The 20,260-nt window shown below is 45.6% G+C and overlaps 1 protein-coding gene across 1 annotated transcript; it reads left to right on the top strand.

Moving 5' to 3' along the window:
- Positions 1–4,677: 4,677 nt before the first annotated feature.
- Positions 4,678–19,102, top strand: tp53inp1 (tumor protein p53 inducible nuclear protein 1). The gene is given in 5 exon segments (XM_034078891.2): positions 4,678–4,980; positions 13,709–14,003; positions 18,216–18,449; positions 18,452–18,662; positions 18,825–19,102. Coding segments are annotated over 4 exon segments (771 nt in total). The 5' UTR covers positions 4,678–4,980; positions 13,709–13,882; the 3' UTR covers positions 19,030–19,102.
- The last annotated feature ends 1,158 nt before the right edge of the window (positions 19,103–20,260 follow it).

A 20,260-nucleotide genomic window follows, 5' to 3' on the forward strand; every position in this document is an offset into this window, starting at 1 on the left:
GTGTCCCCCGGTCTCCCAGCTGTGTGTGTCACTCTTTAGTGTCCCCTGGTCTCCCAGCTGTGTGCGTCACTCTTTAGTGTCCCCTGGTCTCCCTGCTGTGTGCGTCACTCTTTAGTGTCCCCTGGTCTCCCAGCTGTGTGCGTCACTCTTTAGTGTCCCCTGGTCTCCCAGCTGTGTGTGTCACTCTTTAGTGTCCCCCGGTCTCCCAGCTGTGTGCGTCACTCTTTAGTGTCCCCTGGTCTCCAGCTGTGTGCGTCACTCTTTAGTGTCCCCTGGTCTCCCAGCTGTGTGCGTCACTCTTTAGTGTCCCCTGGTCTCCCAACTGTGTGCGTCACTCTTTAGTGTCCCCCGGTCTCCCAGCTGTGTGCGTCACTCTTTAGTGTCCCCCGGTCTCCCAGCTGTGTGCGTCACTCTTTAGTGTCCCCTGGTCTCCCAACTGTGTGCGTCACTCTTTAGTGTCCCCCGGTCTCCCAGCTGTGTGCGTCACTCTTTAGTGTCCCCCCGGTCTCCCAGCTGTGTGCGTCACTCTTTAGTGTCCCCCGGTCTCCCAGCTGTGTGCGTCACTCTTTAGTGTCCCCTGGTCTCCCAGCTGTGTGCGTCACTCTTTAGTGTCTCCCAGCTGTGTGCGTCACTCTTTAGTGTCCCCTGGTCTCCCAGCTGTGTGCGTCACTCTTTAGTGTCCCCCGGTCTCCCAGCTGTGTGCGTCACTCTTTAGTGTCTCCCAGCTGTGTGCGTCACTCTTTAGTGTCCCCTGGTCTCCCAGCTGTGTGCGTCACTCTTTAGTGTCCCCTTGTCTCCAGCTGTGTGCGTCACTCTTTAGTGTCCCCTGGTCTCCCAGCTGTGTGCGTCACTCTTTAGTGTCCCCTGGTGTCCCAGCTGTGTGCGTCACTCTTTAGTGTCCCCTGGTCTCCCAGCTGTGTGCGTCACTCTTTAGTGTCCCCTGGTCTCCCAGCTGTGTGTGTTACTCTTTAGTGTCCCCTGGTCTCCCAGCTGAGTGCGTCACTCTTTAGTGTCCCCCGGTCTCCCAGCTGTGTGCGTCACTCTTTAGTGTCCCCTGGTGTCCCACTTGTGTGCGTCACTCTTTAGTGTCCCCTGGTCTCCAGCTGTGTGCGTCACTCTTTAGTGTCCCCTGGTCTCCCAGCTGTGTGCGTCACTCTTTAGTGTCCCCTGGTCTCCCAGCTGTGTGCGTCACTCTTTAGTGTCCCCTGGTCTCCAGCTGTGTGCGTCACTCTTTAGTGTCCCCTGGTGTCCCAGCTGTGTGCGTCACTCTTTAGTGTCCCCTGGTGTCCCAGCTGTGTGCGTCACTCTTTAGTGTCCCCTGGTCTCCCAGCTGTGTGCGTCACTCTTTAGTGTCCCCTGGTGTCCCAGCTGTGTGCGTCACTCTTTAGTGTCCCCTGGTCTCCCAGCTGTGTGCGTCACTCTTAGTGTCCCCTGGTCTCCAGCTGTGTGCGTCACTCTTTAGTGTCCCCTGGTGTCCCAGCTGTGTGCGTCACTCTTTAGTGTCCCCTGGTCTCCCAGCTGTGTGCGTCACTCTTTAGTGTCCCCTGGTCTCCAGCTGTGTGCGTCACTCTTTAGTGTCCCCTGGTCTCCCAGCTGTGTGCGTCACTCTTTAGTGTCCCCTGGTCTCCAGCTGTGTGCGTCACTCTTTAGTGTCCCCTGGTCTCCAGCTGTGTGCGTCACTCTTTAGTGTCCCCTGATCTCCAGCTGTGTGCGTCACTCTTTAGTGTCCCCTGGTGTCCCAGTTGTGTGCGTCACTCTTTAGTGTCCCCTGGTGTCCCAGCTGTGTGCGTCACTCTTTAGTGTCCCCTGGTCTCCCAGCTGTGTGCGTCACTCTTTAGTGTCCCCTGGTCTCCAGCTGTGTGCGTCACTCTTTAGTGTCCCCTGGTGTCCCAGCTGTGTGCGTCACTCTTTAGTGTCCCCTGGTCTCCCAGCTGTGTGCGTCACTCTTTAGTGTCCCCTGGTCTCCAGCTGTGTGCGTCACTCTTTAGTGTCCCCTGGTCTCCCAGCTGTGTGCGTCACTCTTTAGTGTCCCCTGGTCTCCAGCTGTGTGCGTCACTCTTTAGTGTCCCCTGGTCTCCAGCTGTGTGCGTCACTCTTTAGTGTCCCCTGGTGTCCCAGTTGTGTGCGTCACTCTTTAGTGTCCCCTGGTGTCCCAGCTGTGTGCGTCACTCTTTAGTGTCCCCTGATCTCCAGCTGTGTGCGTCACTCTTTAGTGTCCCCTGGTCTCCAGCTGTGTGCGTCACTCTTTAGTGTCCCCTGGTCTCCCAGCTGTGTGCGTCACTCTTTAGTGTCCCCTGATCTCCAGCTGTGTGCGTCACTCTTTAGTGTCCCCTGATCTCCAGCTGTGTGCGTCACTCTTTAGTGTCCCCTGGTCTCCAGCTGCCATGTCTCCTCAAGTTGCTGAATGTCCTCTAAAAGCTGCAGGTGTTGTTGCTGGAGATGTTTCTTCACGTGGAACCTTTGTGTTTTTATTTCTGCATCGTTTCTGAAGCTGCAGCGCGTCGGCCTCCGTAGACAGAAAAAACAGGCAGATTAGTAGGTTAGTCAATATGAGTTCAGTGGCAAAGACACAAGGTCGTTGACCCCCGCCAGGATTGTGCAAAACACTCACACACACACACACACTCACACACACACACACACACACACACACACACACACACTCACAAAGTAAACGTTGGCTAGATGATCTAAAGAAGCAGCAGAAGGAGGGCGCGGTGCTTTGTTGTGACGGATGAATGTGTCACTGAACACTTATTATGCTGGAAATGGGACATTCTGTCCAACACACACACACACACACACACACACACACTCACACACACACACACACACACACACACTCCCAGGTAACGATTTTATAAAAAAGCGTATAGGAGCGACTGAAGGTTTGCTTTGTATATATTTTCATTGTGTTTGTTCTTCTGATCAACAGGACTGCTGGAAAGTGGCTCCGGTTGTTTACTTTAAGCGACACAAATAAACAAATGGAAGAAAACTGGAACACATCAAGATGGCAGAAAGAAACACAGCATCAGAAACGCGCTGTTCGAGGTGAGGTGGCCTGATGCGTCTCAGCGCTGAAGGACTTCTTATCAGAGCAGGCGTGACCTTGGTGTGACCTTGGTGTGACCTTGCTGAGTGGGAACGGAAAAATGCAGAGTAACATGTTGTTGCAGTCCACTGTTTCCCTGTTGTGTTAGTTTCAGTTAGTCTGTTTGAGGAGCTACACACACACACACGCACACACCCACGCACACGCACGCACACACACACACACGCACACACACACACACGCACACACCTGCAGCTGGACAGACAGATAACCTCGCTGTACATTTTACACATATCATCTGTTCAATATTTAATATTCCATATGTCATATATTTATGTATATATATATTTGTATATATAATACCTTGTTAAATTCAACAGGTATATTTTGTACTTGATTATTTCTAGTCTTTGAATTTGTATTGTACATTGCCTTGTCTTCTTATGCTGTAACACTCATCTCATCTCATCTCTCTCTTAACGAGCGGTTTGGAAGATGAAGAGTCTGCAGATCGAAGGAACCTCTAAAGTTTACTTTTAGACTCCTTCTCCTGCAGACTCTTTGTCTGGGGGGGGGGGCTTCTCTTTGTGATGGGCCGTGGAGCTGACCCACACATCAGCTCTTAGCGTCAGGCTCCGTAATGAAGACCCTGTTTCCACTGCAGGTCAGACCCCGCCTCATCACAGTCTGAGAACATCCCAAATGTTTTAAAACCTCCGGGAAATATATAATTAAAATCTTAAAAATACCCCAAAAATAACTCGATTCAGTTCGAAAAATACCAGACGAAAAATGTAGATAAAGTTCAATAAATGTGTGCATTAAGTCTGAATAATAAATAAAGTCTCCAAAATACCCTTAAAATGTGTTAATAAAGTATAAAAGATACCGGGAAATATGAAAATAAAACCTAGAAAACACCCCAAAGATATTTAGATACAGTCTGAAAAATAACACCCAGAGAAATGTGTAAATAAAGTCTAAATACACCCCAACAAATGTGTGCATTAAGTCTGGAAAATAACCCAAACAAGATGTAAACAAAGTAAAAGAAATACCCGAAAAAGAATGTAAATAAAGTCTAAAAAAATGTGAAAGAAAGATAACCCAAAAATGTATGAAATATCATTATAAATGTAGGACTTGTACTTGTAGTGGAGTATTGTCACAGAGTGGTATAAGTACTTGTACTGCCGTTAATGATCTGAATACTTCGTGTACCCGTGTTTTGAATCAGATATAAGTACGCTTTGTATCCAGTGTGTTGATGGTGCGGCGGAAGACATGAGAGCTGAGAGAGCTGCTGTGGAAAGATGTATTTGATGACTCTATTGTGCACACTTCACAATAGTGATGCAGTTTGAAGTGGACTTGGGAGTGTGGATCCTCAGAGAACCGGAAGTCCGGCAGCTCCACCTGAGATGCAGCCGATGAGTCTCCTTTGGGTGGAGAAAGCCTCCTCCTCCTCCTCCTCCTCCTCCTCCTCCTCCTCCTCCTCCTCCTCCTCCTCCTCCTCCTCCTCCTCCTCCTCCTCCTCCCTAACGCCAGCGCTTTGCCCAGTCATGCCCTTTTCGGGAGGAGTACCAGCAGTCACGTGTGCTGGTGACTGCCCGTAACGCGCCCTGTGATTGGCCGAACCGCTGAAGGCCCGTCCCCTCTGATTGGTCTCCTCTGCGTGACGTCATGGCGATCAGCTGTTGAAGCTCCACAACAACAACAAAAGAAGGAGCAGTCGGGAGGAAACGGACTGGAGGGGCACAACGAAACAACGACACAAAACTCCCGACGCACAGCCCTTGAATTAACACGTTTTATATTGTATTTCTTCCGCGAAGAAACCTCAAGTTTGAATATTTATCGACAGAAAGACGTCTACCTCATTTTAAGGATTGTACTCCGCCGTGTACAGTTGTCCTCGGCCGCAGGTGAGTCCTTTGTGTTGCTCTCGCCTCTCCTGCCTCCTGTCCTCCGCACACTCCTCCTCTCCACTCATGGCAGCATTTACATCCCTACTCTGAGGACAACAACACTTATTAACACGGCTTTTATTTTACATTTCTGACGCGGTTTTGGTGGTTTTACGACAGCGGGACTTGGTGTTCTTTCTCTGGCCGACCTACAGGTGGGCATCTGTTGTTGGGACTGTTTCCTGGTGTATTTAAGCAGATCGCGGTGGAGCAGAGATCTGGTGTCGAGTTCCAGCCTCCTCCCACCTGACGCCAGCACAGGCTGACGCGGCGGCGGCCGGTCGGTATTGGACCACTTTTAGTTGACCCAAACCACTGCTTTGTGAATCTCACCACCTCTGAATGAATAGCCGATTCATCGACTAGTCGCTCCACGTGAGAATGAATCGAAAACAATGTTGAGAATCAGTCGTTTATTGTGCAGAAAAGTCCAATAATCTCTGTTTTAAGCTTTTTCTCGCTGAGGATTTGCTGCTTTTCTCATGTCAGCCGTCGATGCTTCGGATGAGAAGTAGTGATTGACTTTATGTTTATTAAACACTAATAATCAATGTAATAGTAAAATAAACCAGAGTTATTGTTAAAATGTGTTCATTGCTGCCCCCCTTTCCGGCTAAATAACCATTATTCACTATTTTTAAAATCTGTAAAAGTACTCAAGTACACTTTAGAGGTACTTTACTTGAGTATTTCCATGTTCTGCTACTGTGTACTTCTACCTACAGTTCAGAGTTAAATGGTGTACTTTCACTCCACATCATGTATTTAATACCTTTAGTTACTTCTCAGATGTGGATGAATGATGTGAAATCTAACCAAGTGTTGAATCAGACTTTAGTTCCACCTGGAGTAAATCCACCAGCTACCCTGCAGTCTACAAAGTACTTCAGACTAGCTGCTCCTTCACCAGCTACCCTGCAGTCTACAAAGTACTTCAGACTAGCTGCACCTCCACCAGCTACCCTGCAGTCTACAAAGTACTTCAGACTAGCTGCACCTTCACCAGCTACCCTGCAGTCTACAAAGTACTTCAGACTAGCTGCACCTCCACCAGCTACCATGCAGTCTACAAAGTACTTCAGACTAGCTGCACCTTCACCAGCTTTGAGAACACTTTCATGATCAATCATTATAAAACATATATATATTATTCTGAAATGGACCAATCTGCACAACGACTACTTTTACTGTCTTTCACTATATTTAGATGAGAATACTTTTATACTTTTACACAATAACACTGAGTATTCCTACACTCTGCTACTTTTACTCGGGTACAAGATCTGAGTCCTTCTCCCACCTCTGAGTATAAAACACACCAGCTGTCCTTTAATGACGAAGATAGATGATGCATCAGACATGTATTTAATTATTATCCCTGAGGCTGCAGCAGATTATCAAACAGCTGTGACGCTGCTTCCTGTTTCCGGTCCGTGTTTCTGCTTTTGTTCTGCAGTTTTTTTTCTCTCTCGCTACGACATGTAATAAATATGAAAATAGAGAAATACGAGCCGTAAGGCGTTCCTCAAATGCATCACAGCCGCGAGTCCTTTGTTTGTTTCGAACGTAGGGTGCGTTCGGGTGCTAGTAGAAGAAATTCGACATTTGGGCTTCGTGAAAATGTAGTTTGCATTTTAGAGAACAAAACGCCTCCTAGTGGTGATTTGTTCGAACAGCTAGCTTAAATGTCAAAGGAATAACCCATGATAGAAATCCTAACCCACTTACATGAATCAAAACTGTTTTAATACCACAGAGTTTCTGGAGTGGTGATCCTAATATTCAAGGACATGGATTATCGGTCCGTTACGAAAAGAAAAGGATAACACGGCAACAAAGAGATATACTTAGAAAGGCTCAGGGGACATAACATCATAGAATACAGTTATTTAAAAAGCCCATCTGGTAGAAGAGTATTTCTGTTTTATATCATATTAAGTTAAAATACAAAACACAACTTTTAAAAATATCTTCTTGGACTTGAAGACAAAATGGATGTTTCCACAATTCTCTGACATGTTATAGACAACCACTGAATCCAGAGAATAATTGAAATGGATGATAAAACTAATCATTATGTGCATGCTTATATAAAACACCTCGTGAGATTATGAGATCGTTTGTTATGCTAATTTCGGTCTTCTAAATTCATGCTCAAACGCACAGAGGCATTATAGAGGGGTTTTAGCCCTGAGTAATGTCTGCAGGGTCGGCTCAGAGGGAGAGCACAAAAGGACACATCGCGGCGTTGGCTTTACTCCAGATGTATTGTGCCAAAAGGAGCCTCCTTCTCCTTGTATACAGCAGCTGCAGACTCCTCTCTCGCTGCCGGACCCAGAGAGGCTGCTGCTGCACATCTCTCTTTAGCTACTGCTGAATGAAGCCCCATCAGAAAATAGAGAAACTGCAGCTGCCGAGTTTATTCTGAACCCTTTTCACATCGGCTATGTAAGGAGACCGAGAGGTTCAAGTGCTGATATAAGAGGAAATGCTTATTTATTTTGTATTAATTTTCATTATCGTTTAAAAATATATTGAATAACTAAGGTATGGATCGGTACCAAACAAATATGTGTTAAGTCTTTAAAAAATGATTTGTAGGCCGGGATATCTCTAATCGAGCACTGTAGTCCAGATTCTGATTCAAAGAGACACTACTGATATACACCTGAACATCAGCAGGAGAGGACTCTTTAAAGTAGAGACACTACATACTGATATACACCTGAACATCAGCAGGAGAGGACTCTTTAAAGTAGAGACACTACATACTGATATACACCTGAACATCAGCAGGAGAGGACTCTTTAAAGTAGAGACACTACATACTGATATACACCTGAACATCAGCAGGAGAGGACTCTTTAAAGTAGAGACACTACATACTGATATACACCTGAACATCAGCAGGAGAGGACTCTTTAAAGTAGAGACACTACATACTGATATACACCTGAACATCAGCAGGAGAGGACTCTTTAAAGTAGAGACACTACATACTGATATACACCTGAACATCAGCAGGAGAGGACTCTTTAAAGTAGAGGCACTACATACTGATATACACCTGAACATCAGCAGGAGAGGACTCTTTAAAGTAGAGACACTACATACTGATATACACCTGAACATCAGCAGGAGAGGACTCTTTAAAGTAGAGACACTACATACTGCTATACAACTGAACATCAGCAGGAGAGGACTCTTTAAAGTAGAGACACTACATACTGATATACACCTGAACATCAGCAGGAGAGGACTCTTTAAAGTAGAGACACTACATACTGATATACACCTGAACATCAGCAGGAGAGGACTCTTTTAAAGTAGAGACACTACATACTGATATACACCTGACCATCAGCAGGAGAGGACTCTTTAAAGTAGAGGCACTACATACTGATATACACCTGGACATCAGCAGGAGAGGACTCTTTAAAGTAGAGACACTACACACTGATATACACCTGAACATCAGCAGAGAGGACTCTTTAAAGTAGAGACACTACATACTGATATACACCTGAACATCAGCAGGAGAGGACTCTTTAAAGTAGAGACACTACATACTGATATACACCTGAACATCAGCAGGAGAGGACTCTTTAAAGTAGAGACACTACATACTGATATACACCTGAACATCAGCAGGAGAGGACTCTTTAAAGTAGAGGCACTACATACTGATATACACCTGAACATCAGCAGGAGAGGACTCTTTAAAGTAGAGACACTACATACTGATATACACCTGAACATCAGCAGGAGAGGACTCTTTAAAGCAGAGACACTACATACTGATATACACCTGGACATCAGCAGGAGAGGACTCTTTAAAGTAGAGACGCTACATACTGATATACACCTGAACATCAGCAGGAGAGGACTCTTTAAAGTAGAGACACTACATACTGATATACACCTGAACATCAGCAGGAGAGGACTCTTTAAAGTAGAGACGCTACATACTGATATACACCTGAACATCAGCAGGAGAGGACTCTTTAAAGTAGAGGCACTACATACTGATATACACCTGAACATCAGCAGGAGAGGACTCTTTAAAGTACAGACACTACATACTGATATACACCTGAACATCAGCAGGAGAGGACTCTTTAAAGTAGAGACACTACATACTGATATACACCTGAACATCAGCAGGAGAGGACTCTTTAAAGTAGAGACACTACATACTGATATACACCTGAACATCAGCAGGAGAGGACTCTTTAAAGTAGAGACACTACACACTGATATACACCTGAACATCAGCAGGAGAGGACTCTTTAAAGTAGAGACACTACACACTGATATACACCTGAGCATCAGCAGGAGAGGACTCTTTAAAGTAGAGACTCTACATACTGATATACACCTGAACATCAGCAGGAGAGGACTCTTTAAAGTAGAGACACTACATACTGATATACACCTGAACATCAGCAGGAGAGGACTCTTTAAAGTAGAGACACTACATACTGATAGACACCTGAACATCAGCAGGAGAGGACTCTTTAAAGTAGAGACACTACATACTGATATACACCTGGACATCAGCAGGAGAGGACTCTTTAAAGTAGAGACACTACATACTGATATACACCTGAACATCAGCAGGAGAGGACTCTTTAAAGTAGAGACTCTACATACTGATATACACCTGAACATCAGCAGGAGAGGACTCTTTAAAGTGGAGACACTACACACTGATATACACCTGAACATCAGCAGGAGAGGACTCTTTAAAGTAGAGGCACTACATACTGATATACACCTGAACATCAGCAGGAGAGGACTCTTTAAAGTAGAGACACTACATACTGATATACACCTGAACATCAGCAGGAGAGGACTCTTTAAAGTAGAGACACTACATACTGATATACACCTGAACATCAGCAGGAGAGGACTCTTTAAAGTAGAGACACTACATACTGATATACACCTGAACATCAGCAGGAGAGGACTCTTTAAAGTAGAGACACTACATACTGATATACACCTGAACATCAGCAGGAGAGGACTCTTTAAAGTAGAGACGCTACATACTGATATACACCTGAACATCAGCAGGAGAGGACTCTTTAAAGTAGAGACGCTACATACTGATATACACCTGAACATCAGCAGGAGAGGACTCTTTAAAGTAGAGACACTACATACTGATATACACCTGAACATCAGCAGGAGAGGACTCTTTAAAGTAGAGACACTACATACTGATATACACCTGGACATCAGCAGGAGAGGACTCTTTAAAGTAGAAACACTACATACTGATATACACCTGAACATCAGCAGGAGAGGACTCTTTAAAGTAGAGACACTACATACTGATATACACCTGAACATCAGCAGGAGAGGACTCTTTAAAGTAGAGACACTACATACTGATATACACCTGGACACTTATGTCCAAAGGTCTCGATATCTGTAAAGTGTTTGTTTCTGATGTCGCTCTCTCTCACCATTACTGTATCTCCTTTGAGATGTCTGTCACTGATGTGATCCACACTCGGTCAGATGTAACTTTAAGAAGGTATATAAATGAAAATACCTGTACGTCATTTATCCAAGCCTTTTTAGAATGCCGGAAAGCTGAACGCAGAAGGTGGAAAACAAAACTCAAGATACATCATGATATTTAAAAAGAAGAACTATTCACCTACGGTCTTGAACTGAAGAAAGCTATAGACAATCATTTTTCTCTGATCTTATCAACAAAAATATTAATAACTCTCGTTTATTATTTTCCGCTATTGATAGGTTACCTAACCCCAGAATGGAAATAGCCCCTGAACTAATCTCCACTCAGAAATGCAATGAGTTTGCTTTATTCTTCACAGAAAAGATCTTAAAGATCAGGCAAGATATCAATTCCTCAATCCCGAGTCTTGACCCGTTCCCATTGCAAGGACAAATAATTAATGAACCAAACATGTCCGAATTTGTTCCAGTCAGCCATAAAACACTTGAAGATGTTATATTCCATCTAAAAACAACTACATGTAGTCTTGATAGTCTTCTTTAAAAATGTCTATTGCTATATTGCCTCAGATGTACTGCAGATTGTGAACATGTCGCTCCATTCAGGTGACTTCCCTAAGGGCTTGAAAACTGCAGTTATTAAGCCACTGCTAAAAAAGAACACCCTCGATACACTGACAATCGGTAATTACAGGCCAATTTCAAATTTACCATTTTTAAGCACAATAATTGAAAAGGTTGTCTACCTTCAACTTAACAGTTTTTTGACCTCCAATAACATTTTAGACACTTTCCAATCTGGTTTTAGGTCTCGTCATAGCACAGAGACGGTTTTATTAAAGATTTTAAATGACATTCTTTGTAATGCCGATTGTGGGAAATCCACAGTTTTAGTTCTATTGGACCTCAGTGCGGCGTTTGACACCGTAGATCACAACATTTTAATAGAAAGACTAGAGAAATGGGAGGGTCTGTCTGGCACTGTCCTAAAATGGTTTACATCCTCTGTTGAAAACCGAGAGTATTTTGTTTCAATTGGTAGCTGTACATCGGACAGAACCAAAATGACATGTGGAGTTCCCCAGGGGTCGATCCTCGGGCCCCTTCTATTCAATTTGTACATGCTGCCACTTGCTCAAATAATTAGAAATAACAACATTTCCTATCATTACGCGGATGACACCCAAATCTACGTATCACTTTCCATAGATGAATACGGTCCTACTGATTTATTGATCACATGTCTACAACAAATACATGACTGGATGTGCCGTAATTTCTTACAGCTCAACACACAAAAAAACGAAGTAATTGTTTTAAAATTATTATTTAATTTAATTATTATTTAATAATTAAAGTCTCTTCACACCTGGAATCACTATTACTCGAACCGAAAAGTCAAGCAAGAAACTTAGGTATAATTGTAGACTCTGGCCTCAGTTTTAACAGCCACATCAGGGCAATCAACAGATCAGCCTACTACCATCTTGAAAAGTATCTCACGTATTAAAGACCTTATGTCGAAGCAAGACCTTGAAAAACTTGTCCATGCATTTGTTTTTAGCAAGCTTGACTACTGCAACAGCATCTTCACAGGCCTCACAAAAAAATCACTCCGTAAACTCCAACTAATTCAAAATGCTGCTGCCAGAATCTTAACCCGGACAAAGAAAACAGATCACTCCAGCGCTGAGATCGCTGCATTGGCTTCCAGTTAGTGAGAGAATTGATTTTAAGATTTTAATGCACACATATAAAGCACTAAACGGGCTAGGACCCAAATATATCAAGGACCTCCTTCAGTGGTACGAACCCAGCAGACCCCTTAGGTCTTCAGGCCAGCTCACTGTTCCATGTGTGAGATCAAAGCGTGGGAAAGCAGCCTTCTGCATCTATGCTCCTAATGCGGAACACACTCCCAGAACGTATGAGAATGGCTAGCACTTTAGAAACATTTAAATCAGGTCTAAAAACATTTCTTTTTAATATGGCTTTTCAAATTTAAATGTTCTAATTTTCGAACTGTTAAACATGGTTTTCTTTCTTTTAATTAATTATTTTGTGTGTTTTGTATTTCTTCTCAATGGATTGTGTTTTCTCTGTTTGATCCTGTAAAGCACTTTGAATTGTGCTATACAAATAAATTGCCTTGAACATCAGCAGGAGAGGACTCTTTAAAGTAGAGACACTACATACTGATATACACCTGAACATCAGCAGGAGAGGACTCTTTAAAGTAGAGACACTACACACTGATATACACCTGAACATCAGCAGGAGAGGACTCTTTAAAGTGGAGACACTACATACTGATACACACCTGAACATCAGCAGGAGAGGACTCTTTAAAGTAGAGACACTACACACTGATACACACCTGAACATCAGCAGGGGAGGACTCTTTAAAGTAGAGACACTACATACTGATATACACCTGAACATCAGCAGGAGAGGACTCTTTAAAGTAGAGACACTACATACTGATATACACCTGAACATCAGCAGGAGAGGACTCTTTAAAGTAGAGACACTACATACTGATATACACCTGAGCATCAGCAGGAGAGGACTCTTTAAAGTAGAGGCACTACATACTGATATACACCTGAACATCAGCAGGGGAGGACTCTTTAAAGTAGAGACACTACATACTGATACACACCTGAACATCAGCAGGAGAGGACTCTTTAAAGTAGAGACACTACACACTGATATACACCTGAACATCAGCAGGGGAGGACTCTTTAAAGTAGAGACACTACATACTGATATACACCTGAACATCAGCAGGAGAGGACTCTTTAAAGTAGAGACACTACACACTGATATACACCTGAACATCAGCAGGGGAGGACTCTTTAAAGTAGAGACACTACATACTGATACACACCTGAACATCAGCAGGAGAGGACTCTTTAAAGTAGAGACACTACATACTGATACACACCTGAACATCAGCAGGAGAGGACTCTTTAAAGTAGAGACACTACATACTGATACACACCTGAACATCAGCAGGAGAGGACTCTTTAAAGTAGAGACACTACACACTGATATACATCAGCAGGGGAGGACTCTTTAAAGTAGAGACACTACACACTGATATACACCTGAACATCAGCAGGAGAGGACTCTTTAAAGTAGAGACTCTTTTATTGTGCAGCTCTAATGTTTCCCTCCTCTCTCCTCCTCTCAGGGCTCCCTTTTATATTGTGCACTCGTCTCGTCTCCTTGTCTCCTCTGGACGATGTCCCCCCTGAGTCCTCCTGCCAGCAGATGATCCAGGACCTTCATTGATGCACTTTAGCACTTTCTCCGGAGCCTCCCCAGCAGCCGATGACCAAAGTTAGCTTCTCCCCCCCCCAGCAGGATGTTCCAGAGGTTCGCCAGCGCTCTGTTCGGGGACGAGGATCCGCCGAGCCGAGGAGGAGAACCCGTAGACGGCAAGGAGGAGGAAGAGGAGGAAGAGTGGATCCTGGTCAACTACCTGGGTAAGCACGGAGTACAGTCAGCATTTCCCATCATGCAACAGGTCTGATGGAGAGATGCTGTTTAACTTTAGACTGTATTAAATGTCAGGACAAAGTTCAGCCAAGTTTCCTGAGATCATAACACGTTCCCAGTCAAAACAAACACACACACACACCACACACACACACACACACACACACACACACACACACACACACCACACACACACACACACACACACACACACACACACACACACACACACACACACACCACACACACACACACACACACACACACACACACACACACACACACACACACACACACACACACACCACACACACACACACACACACACACACACACACACACACACACACACACACACACACCACACACACACACACACACACACACACACACACACACACACACACACACACACACAGTATACAGAAACATGACACACTGCAGTGACTTCCAGATGTCTCTCAACATTATTTTGGCCTGCCGGTCTCCACCCTTCTCCGATTCCACCACCTTGTGAATATTTCTGTGTGTGTGTGTGTGTGTGTGTTGGGGGGGGGGGGTCGACCCACTTTCGACTGGGTGCCATCGGGGAGTTTATGGTATCCATCCTGTAATCACGCCAAACAAAAGCACCCGGGAGCCAGAAGAGGTAAAAATACATCCTGGTGGAGGTGGACATGTATGGGCACAGAGCAGCCTTTAACCCCCCCCCCCCCCCCCAGTTAAACACACACACACACACACACACACACACACACACACACACACACACACACACACACACAGCGCACCCCGACTCCAGGTGCATCCTAAAGTGCATGAAGTCTGACTGAGCGTTTCTTGGTTACTTTTTGTATGTAATGTCGGCCAACAGCTCTCTGGCTTTCAAGTCTATCAAATCTGAGAAGTTACACACTCTTATTCTAAAACATGATCACATCTACTGCAGAGGTCCAAAGCAGCCGGGGCAGAAACGTAACGATTAGGAGCTCCAATGGCCGACTTGATTAGAAAAGCTGCCGCCGTACGGTTTGGAGATTCCTCTTTCAGCAAACTGCAGTTTAGACAACATCAAATACTGCATTATAGAACCATCCAGTTGTCCGCATCGACACAGAGGTTGGACTCAAATGAAATGTTATTACCCAGATCTTGAGTGAAAGTAGAAGTACTCAGACCTTGTACTTGAGTAAAGTAGAAGTACTCAGATCTTGTACTTGAGTAAAGTAGAAGTACTCAGATCTTGTACTTGAGTAAAGTAGAAGTACTCAGATCTTGTACTTGAGTAAAAGTAGAAGTACTCAGACCTTGTACTTGAGTAAAAGTAGAAGTACTCAGATCTTGTACTTGAGTAAAAGTAGAAGTACTCAGATCTTGTACTTGAGTAAAGTAGAAGTACTCAGATCTTGTACTTGAGTAAAAGTAGAAGTACTCAGATCTTGTGCTTGAGTAAAAGTAGAAGTACTCAGACCTTGTTCTTGAGTAAAAGTAGAAGTACTCAGACCTTGTTCTTGAGTAAAGTAGAAGTACTCAGATCTTGTTCTTGAGTAAAAGTAGAAGTACTCAGACCTTGTTTGAGTAAAAGTAGAAGTACTCAGATCTTGTACTTGAGTAAAAGTAGAAGTACTCAGATCTTGTACTTGAGTAAAAGTAGAAGTACTCAGATCTTGTACTTGAGTAAAGTAGAAGTACTCAGATCTTGTACTTGAGTAAAAGTAGAAGTACTCAGATCTTGTGCTTGAGTAAAAGTAGAAGTACTCAGATCTTGTGCTTGAGTAAAAGTAGAAGTACTCAGACCTTGTTTGAGTAAAAGTAGAAGTACTCAGATCTTGTACTTGAGTAAAAGTAGAAGTACTCAGATCTTGTTCTTGAGTAAAAGTAGAAGTACTCAGACCTTGTTTGAGTAAAAGTAGAAGTACTCAGATCTTGTACTTGAGTAAAAGTAGAAGTACTCAGATCTTGTACTTGAGTAAAAGTAGAAGTACTCGGATCTTGTGCTTGAGTAAAAGTAGAAGTACTCAGATCTTGTGCTTGAGTAAAAGTAGAAGTACTCAGACCTTGTTTGAGTAAAAGTAGAAGTACTCAGATCTTGTACTTGAGTAAAAGTAGAAGTACTCAGATCTTGTTCTTGAGTAAAAGTAGAAGTACTCAGACCTTGTTTGAGTAAAAGTAGAAGTACTCAGATCTTGTACTTGAGTAAAAGTAGAAGTACTCAGATCTTGTACTTGAGTAAAAGTAGAAGTACTCAGATCTTGTACTTGAGTAAAAGTAGAAGTACTCAGATCTTGTACTTGAGTAAAAGTAGAAGTACTCAGATCTTGTGCTTGAGTAAAAGTAGAAGTACTCAGATCTTGTGCTTGAGTAAAAGTAGAAGTACTCAGATCTTGTGCTTGAGTAAAAGTAGAAGTACTCAGATCTTGTGCTTGAGTAAAAGTAGAAGTACTCAGATCTTGTGCTTGAGTAAAAGTAGAAGTACTCAGATCTTGTACTTTAGTACAATATAATCTATACATTGGCACACACCCTCTGATCCCCGTCATCCTCCAGCTCTGCCTCTAACATAGAGGGCGGAGTTGTCGGGTTCAGGAGTTCCTCAAAGTGTTCCTTCCAACGCCCCAACACTCCATCAGTTGAGGTCAACAACGTCCCATCCTTACTGTACACAGCTTGGATGGTTCCCTGCTTCCCCCTCCTGAGGTGTCGGACAGTTTTCCAGAACAACTTTGGTGCCGCCCGAAAGTCCTTCTCCATGTCTTCTCCGAACTTCTCCCACACCCGCTGCTTTGCCTCGGCCACGGCTGAGGCTGCTGCCCTTCGGGCCTGTCGGTACCTTGCAACTGCCTCGGGAGTCCCCCGGGATAACAAATCCCTGAAGGCCTCCTTCTTCAGTCGGACGGCTTCCCTGACCACCGGTGTCCACCAGGAGGTTCGAGGGTTACCGCCCCTTGAGGCACCTAAGACCTTGAGACCACAGCTCCCCGCCGCGGCTTCGGCAATAGAGGCTTTGCACACCGCCCACTCTGGTTCAATGTCCCCAACCTCCACAGGAATGCCCGAAAAGCTCCGCCGGAGGTGTGAGTTGAAGGCCTCCTGAACTTGGGCCTCCTCCAGACGTTCCCAGTTCACCCGAACTACACGTTTGGGCTTACCAGGTCTATCCAGAGGCTTCCCCCGCCACTCGACCCAACTCACCACCAGATGGTGATCAGTTCTCCGCCCCTCTCTTTACCCGAGTGTCCAAAACATACGGCCTCAGGTCCGATGATACGATAACGAAATCGATCATGGACCTTCTGCCTAGGGTGCTCTGGTACCACGTACACTTATGAGCATCCTTATGTTCGAACCTGGTGTTTGTTATGGCCAATCCATGACTAGCACAGAAGTCCAGTAACAACCCACCACTCCGGTTCAGATCAGGGGGGCCGGTCCTCCCGATCACGCCCCTCTCCATCATTGGCCACATGTGCGTTGAACCTCACACCTCGGGCAACTCCGGAGTCCAACCGCTATCCAGAAGTAAGGTTCCAGAGCCTCTGTGCGTAGAGGCGAGCCCAACCAGATCCAACTGGTAATGCTCCACCTCCCGCACAAGCTCCGGCTCCCCCCCCCCCCCCCCCCCAGAGAGGTGACGTCCCCCAAAGCCACCCGGGTCTGGCACCCGACCCCATCGCTGTTTCCCACGGGATGGAGAAGCGGCAACATGGCGACCCCGGGCTTCCTCCGGCCGGGTATCCTCTCTTCTTAGTTCGTCTTTCACGAGGTCTTTGAGCCAGTCTCAGTCTGGCCCCTTGGCTGAGACTCCATGGGAGACCCTACCAGGAGCACGAGGTTCCAGACCACACAGCCCCCAGGTTCAGCAGGGCACACACACCTCTCCACCACGATAAGGTGCTGGCTCTTCAGAGTGTGTTGTGGGTAAACAAGGATCCTCTGTGAACTCCTGAGAGAGCTAGTGTGGAGGTGAGCACACACATTAAAGGCAAAGCAGTGTTGATCAGGTGAGGGGCAAACGGTGTTACAACTGCAGGAAGTGTCCGATTTTTTTAATTCAGCTGAATTCTTGTTTCTGTTGTGATCTGCGTATACTGTAAAAACACGAGTTTATATTCTGAGCAAAGGGAAATAACTCTTTACTCCGATATAAAAAGATTTAGAGGAAACGGGAAGATTGACCTTGGCTCTTTTTGTCCCTGCAGCTGAAGCCCGGTGTGTGAAGCTCCCTGGATCCTCTGCTGCTCCCCAGCAGGAGGAGGAGGAGGATGATGAGGATGACCTGGTGATGATTCCCTCCCTCAGGGCCAGCCCCATCCGCTACGCCTCCTGCACCTCCCTCAACTCCACGGCTGGTGCCGAGGAGGAGGATGAGGAAGAGGAAGAGGAGGGGGGGTTCCAGCGCCTGGACGCCTGCTCCATGGAGGAGAGTTGGTTCGTCACCCCCCGCCCTGCTTCACGGGCCGCGGCAGCCTGCTGCAGTCCAGCCCCCTGGAGAACCTGCTGATCGAGCACCCCAGCATGTCCGTGTACGGCCCCCCCCGGCCCCGTCTGGACCCCCGACCCCCCCCCGCCATCACCTCCTCCATCACCTCCGTCACCTCCAGGGGGAAGAAGAAGGGCCGGCGCTCCCTGGACGGCCAGCGACACAGGTTACTATTTATCCTATTGGAGAAGTACTCAGATCTTGTACTTGAGTAAAAGTAGAAGTACCAGAGTGTAGGAATACTCTGTTACTCATCAAAATTACTAGAATCAAAATATACTTAAACTACATGTTCACCCCTCTCTCTGGTCTCTGTCGCCCTCTGCAGGCCGGAGGTGGCGGTTGTCCCTCGGCGCTCCAGCCTCCACTCGGCCTGCTACGCCCGAGCCGGCCTCCTGCAAGCCGTGGGTAGGAAACCCGTGCAACACACCCAACAGCTGTCCCGCAACGCCCTGCGCCGCCTCAACCTGCTGCGCCCCCCCAAGGCCCCCCAACACCTGCACCAGCCCAGCCAGAGACACCTCAACTTCTGACGCCCCCCCCCCCCGAGTCACTTCCTGGCGAAATGAAGGCCCCGCGCCATTTTTGTTGTTACTTGAGGCATTTGTTTTTTGACGTTTAAAATGTAATGTCAGCTGGCATGTTGCAGATTTAGCGAGACGGCTGACTTGTAGAGGAGGGACAAGTACTCAGACCTTGTACTTGAGTAATAGTAGAAATACTCAGATGTTGTACTTCTGTAAAAGTAGAAGTACTCAGGTCTTTCACAAGGCATGGCGCCAAGAGGAAAACAATAGATTCAGAATCCCTTTATCCGTCCCACAAAGGGGAAATGGGACCCGGTTGAACTTTGTCAAAGCAACCTGGAAAGGAAATAATATAACACGGTGGGATCACATGACCTCGTGTCCTTAATAACGACCCCACCCCAATTCATTCATTCATTAATAAATGTACGTGTGTGGGAAACACTTCATCGCAGCAGCTGATAACGCTAATGTCATACAGACACTGACGAGCCAAGGAAATCCATCCCATAATGATCTAAATCAAACCACGAATCGACGCTGATCCTCGATCTTCAATGACATTTCTGAATTGTTTTCATTTTTTTTTATGTGATCGGGGAAAACCTCAGAATACTGAGCGCCAATCACATCTTTCCACGCAAAAAAAAAAGGGGCGGGGCCACGTCGTAGAGGGAAAGGACTCCCATCGAGAACACCAGCAACGTCACCAGCCATCAGTTACCGCCTCGTCGGGGAAATGGGGAAAATGGGCCGGTGACTTTTTTTATTTTATATTAGCAGCCCTCCGCCATCCTCTTATTTTACCCTCCTTCCACTGGACCGGTGTCCAATCACAGAGAAGAAGAGTCTCTCTTTCTTCTTCTTCTTCTTCTTCTTCTTCTTCTTCTTCTTCTTCTTCTTCTTCTTCTTCTTCTTCTTCTTCTTCTCGGATAACTTAATGTGTAGAATCAATGCTGTTGGTCACTTTACTCAGCGGCAGGTTCACAGCGGGGCAGGGTGCTCAGGAAATCATTAAGTATTTGCCGTTTAATCAGTGCAAGCGACTTCTCGTAGTTGCCCCAACGTGTTGCCCAAAAGACGTTGCCAGTAGTGATGTCAGCAGGAAAGTTATTAAACAAAGAGTCCGGACTTTAAAGGAGAAATCCCCTCAAATAATCCAGCTGTTTTTACTCAAGACTGCAAGTTCCTACATTTCCCAGAATGCCTTTTGACAACTGAAAACGAGATGACAGTT

The sequence above is a fragment of the Pseudochaenichthys georgianus genome, unplaced genomic scaffold (assembly GCF_902827115.2).
Source record: "Pseudochaenichthys georgianus unplaced genomic scaffold, fPseGeo1.2 scaffold_507_arrow_ctg1, whole genome shotgun sequence".
Lineage (NCBI taxonomy): Eukaryota > Metazoa > Chordata > Actinopteri > Perciformes > Channichthyidae > Pseudochaenichthys > Pseudochaenichthys georgianus.